The 4,374-nt window shown below is 62.7% G+C and overlaps 1 protein-coding gene across 1 annotated transcript in view; it reads left to right on the forward strand.

The window, feature by feature from the left end:
- The window catches only part of TFCP2 (transcription factor CP2), a gene marked incomplete in the record, with an annotated part of 12,779 nt that continues 11,423 nt past the window's right edge, over window positions 3,019-4,374 (forward strand). The window contains 1 exon segment of the mRNA XM_021379120.1: window positions 3,019-4,091. Coding sequence (XP_021234795.1) covers window positions 3,970-4,091 — 122 coding nt within the window.

The following is a 4,374-nucleotide window of genomic DNA, read 5'->3' on the forward strand; positions in this document are numbered from 1 at the left end:
TGTGATCTTTCAGGACCCTCCCAGCCCCACCATCCCATGGTTCTATAATCTCGCTTGGGCTGCCCCAGCTCTACTTGTGCTGAGCACCACCCAGTGCCCTGGCAGCGTGGAAGAGGCTTGGTTTAATAATAATTGATGAAATATTACTAAAACTGAATATTAAATCCCTCCAGTACCACCGTGACTCGTGTTATGGCTGCGGCTTTGGAAGGTGGCTGCCATTTTGCTTCCTGTGGAGATGCCCTGGCATCCCCCTGTCTTGAAGAACTGCTGCTCCTTAAGCCCTTGCTGCTTTGTAACCATTCTACCTCTATAATTATTTAACTATTTATTGTGCCCTGCCGGCACCGCTCCCTGTGCTCGGGGTGAAGCTGTGCCGAGCTGACAGTGTGTGCAGTGTGTGCAGCGTGTGCTGGGCGTCCAGGTGGCAGCTGCTGAAGGGCTGAGTAATGGTGGAACAAACCTGGTGAGGTTTAGCAAGTGTCCTGCACCCGGGGAGGAGCAGCTGCACCCGTCAGTGAAGGTCAGGGCTGGAGCTGCTGGAATGGAGCTCTGCAGAGAAGGACCTGGGGGTCTGTCCTGGTGGCCGTAGGGTGACCGTGAGCCGGCAGTGTGCCCTGTTGGCCAGGAGTGGTGTCCTGGTTGGCCAGTGGTTGACCAGAGGTTGACCACAAGCCAGGAGTGTGCCCTGGTGGCCAAGAAGGCCGGTGGTGTCTCAACTGACCTGCGGTTGGCCAACAGTTGGCCAGCAGGGAGACTATGAGCCAGCAGCGTGCCCTCGTGGCCGAGTTGGTCAGTGGTGGCCAACAGGTTGACCGAGAGTTGACCAGCAGTTAACCCAAAGCTGATCATGTGCCAGCAGTGTGCCCTGCTAGTCAAGATGGCTACTGGTGGCCAACGGGTAGACCAAGAGTTGACCAGCAGTTGAGCACAGGGTAACCACAAGCCAGCAGTGTGCCCTGGTGGCCAAGATAGCCAATGGTGGCCAACTGGTTGACCAATGGTTGACCAAAAGCTGACCACAAGCCAGCTTGTGCCCTGGTGGCCAAGTTGGTCAGTGGTGGCCAACAGATTGACCAAGAGTTGACCAACGGTTGACCACAGGGTGTCCACAAGCCAGCAGTGTGCCCTGGTGGGCAAGAAAGCCAATGGTTCCCTGGGGGGCACTGCAGATCATGGCCAGCAGGGTGCTCCCCCCTCTGCTCTGCACTGGGGAGGCCCCATCCAGAGCACTGAGCCCAGTGCTGGGCTCCCCAGTTCAGGGCAGACTGGGAACTGCTGGGAGAGCCCTGCAGAGGGTGCAGAGCTGTTGGGAGCCTGGAGCAGCTCCTGGTGGGGAACAGGCTGAGAGCCGGGATTGGGGTGAGGAGGGCATTTCTGCTGCCCTGTTCTGCATGGAAGGGGATGAGAGGAAGGCGGTGGGGCCCAGGGGGGCAGGACGAGGCCGTGCAGTATGGACAGGGCTGCAGGCAGCTCCTCCCATCCTCAGGTTTGTGCAGCCGTTGTGAGCGTTGCTCACACAGCTTTGGTCAGAGGGCGGGTTCGTGCTTGCTGGAGAGCAAAGGGTTAAAGCGGTCTTGGTGTGGGAGCCGCTCTCTGGCCAAAGCAGCCCAGTTTTCCCTCGGAGAAGTTTTTAATGTTCAACTAAAGGAAGGAAAACCCGACTGACCCTACAAGGATGCAGTGGGACTCGTGTAGCACCCCGAGGCTGGAGCTGTGCCAGCTGCAGCAGGGCTGTGGGGCCAGCATTGCAGCTTGGGACAGCTGCTGCAGGTCGGGTCTGCAGCCATTCCCACCGAATACACTGCATGTCTGTGCTCAGCAGCACTGCTGCTCAAGCAGCCCCCAGCCTCTCTGGGGCAGAGCTGGAGTGACCCTGTGTGCCGCCTCTCTTGCAGTGACGTCCTGGCGCTGCCCATCTTCAAGCAGGAGGAGTCCAGCTTGCCTCCGGAGAACGAGAACAAAATTCTGCCCTTCCAGTACGTGCTGTGCGCGGCCACGTCGCCCGCCGTGAAGCTGCACGACGAAACGCTCACCTACCTCAACCAAGGTGCGAACCGTGCTGCTAACGCTGCCCTCCCACCCGTGCATGTGTCCCGTGAGCAGAGGAAAGCAGATGGCACCTGCTGCAGCTGCAGCTTTGCAGTGGGGCNTTTTTTTTTTTTTTGCTGTTTTCTCCTTTTTCTGTGACTTTTCTGTGTTTCTGGGTAGCGTTAAGGCCCGGTTGGCTTTCTCCCCTTTATTTTGCTGTTCCCCCCCCCCTCAGGGGCTCAGCCCTCTGAAGGACCACAGAGCCACGTGAACCCCAAAATGAAGGTGTCGCAGCACTGAGGTCTGGGGGGTGCCCCCCGCCCAGCGCTGTGCCCCCCCCCCCCCGTCCCACAAGGACGCTGCACTAAGGGGGGACAGGCAGGGCTGAGAGCGAGGGGGAGGGTTTGGAGAGCGGGACCCACCCCCCCGAGGGTGGGGAGTGATGGGGATGGATGAACAGGGCTGGACAGACGGACGAACAGATGGAGCAAGGTGGTGGTGGCCACACCGGGGACGTGGGAGACATGATGCACTTGATGTAGTGGTGTGAAATAAACAGTATTTTTCTTTTTTCTTTTCCTTTTCCTGTTCTTTCCAGAGAGGTGGGGTGCTTTCCCTTCACCAAGCACGTTCCCAAATCCTGGGGATGCGGAAGGGGGGGACTGCTCTGCTCGCCCCACGAGCCAGCCCACCCCCGGCTGAGACCGCGCAACTCAGCGCACGCATGACCCCGACCCGGGACTCGAACACGCGGTCCCGCAATCCCCGCACGGCCGCGAACCTCTCCGGGCGGTGGGACCCGAGCGCTCCACGCCGCGCCCCGCGCCCCGCCCACCTCCTCCCGCAGCCAATCCCGAAGCGCAGAGCCGCGCGCGAGCCCCACCATTGGCTACGCTCCCCGTGCGTCACTTTACCGCGCCGAGCTCCTATTGGATGACGGCAGCGGAAGGGGGCGGGGCTTGCTCCCCGCTGGGGCTGCGCGGGGGCTCCAGGCGCCACCGCCTCCATCTTGCGGGGGCCGCGGCCCGGAGCCCTCTGCGGGGCGGTGCGGGGCTCGGGGCGGGGCTCGGGGGCTCCCGTAGAGCCGTGAGGGGCCTGGGGCCTGTACAGGTTTAGGAGGGGGGCGGGGGCAGCGGGGCCTGGGGGTGCCATACGGGGCCTTAGGAGGCCCTGTAGGGCCTTAGGAGGGCGTGGGGGTAGCTGTAGGTCCTGGGGGGTGCCTATAGGTTCTTAACAGAACCTGCGTGGTACCTATAGGGCCTCTTAGGGTGCCTGTAGGGCCGTAGGAGGGCCTGGGGGTGCCTGTAGGGCCTTGGGAGTGCCTGTAAGGCCTTAGGAGGGCTTGGGGGAGCCTATAGGGCCTAGAGGAGTCTACAGGGCTTTAGGAGGGCCTGGGGTTGCCTGTAGAGCCTTTGGGGTACATATAGGGCCTAGGGGTGCTTATAGGACCATAGGAGTCCCTGTAGAGCCTGGGGGTGTGCAAAGCGTGCAGCCCTTCAAGGGGTGTTTGTAGGGCCTGGGAGGGGTCCCCGAGACTGCAGCCCTTTGGGGGGTTACCCAGAGGGTACAGCCCTTCGGGCGGTGCCTATAGGGCCTTGGGGGATCCCCAGGAGGTGCAGCAGTGCCTATAGGGTCTGGGGGGGGGGTTCTCTGCAGGGTGCAGGCCTTAGGGGAGAGGGGCTGCGGGGGGCTGAGGCCGTTTGGGGGTGTCTGCGGGTGCAGCCGCTTTGGAGGGGGCTGAAGGCTTCGGGGGAGGTCCTCCACATTGGGCACCCCAGGGGAGGGCACCCAGAGGTCCCCATAAGGAGGGGAGGGAGCGGTGGTGCAGAGCCCCTCGAGGAGCCCCAGGCTGCGCTCCCTGCAGGGGGGTGACGCACCAGGGGACCCTGCCCGTCCCTCCCGCGCTGGGGACGTGGCCCCGGGCCCTGCGGGGGGAGCATGGCCTGGGCGCTGAAGCTGCCGCTGGCAGACGAGGTGATCGAGTCAGGGCTGGTGCAGGACTTCGATGCCAGCCTGTCAGGCATTGGGCAGGAGCTGGGAGCGGGAGCCTACAGCATGAGGTAGGAGGGGTCGGGGTTGGGGTTGGCTGCGGCTGGGGGCTGCCCTGCACAGGGGGGTCAGGGTGAGGTGTGGGGGGGGAATTCTGTACTCTGAGGGGGGTGAGGCCTGGCCCTGCTGCCTGGAGAAGTGTGGGTGCCCCATCCCGAGAGGGGCTCGCTGCCATGGATGGGGCCCTGGGAAGCTGATGGGGGTGGCATCATGGGGTGGGGCTGGGGGGCTGCGAGATCCTTCCAACCCAGCCATCCCATGGCTGTGTAATCTTTCAGGATCCTTCCAACCCAG

Source organism: Numida meleagris, chromosome 32, assembly GCF_002078875.1.
Source record: "Numida meleagris isolate 19003 breed g44 Domestic line chromosome 32, NumMel1.0, whole genome shotgun sequence".
Classification (NCBI taxonomy): domain Eukaryota; kingdom Metazoa; phylum Chordata; class Aves; order Galliformes; family Numididae; genus Numida; species Numida meleagris.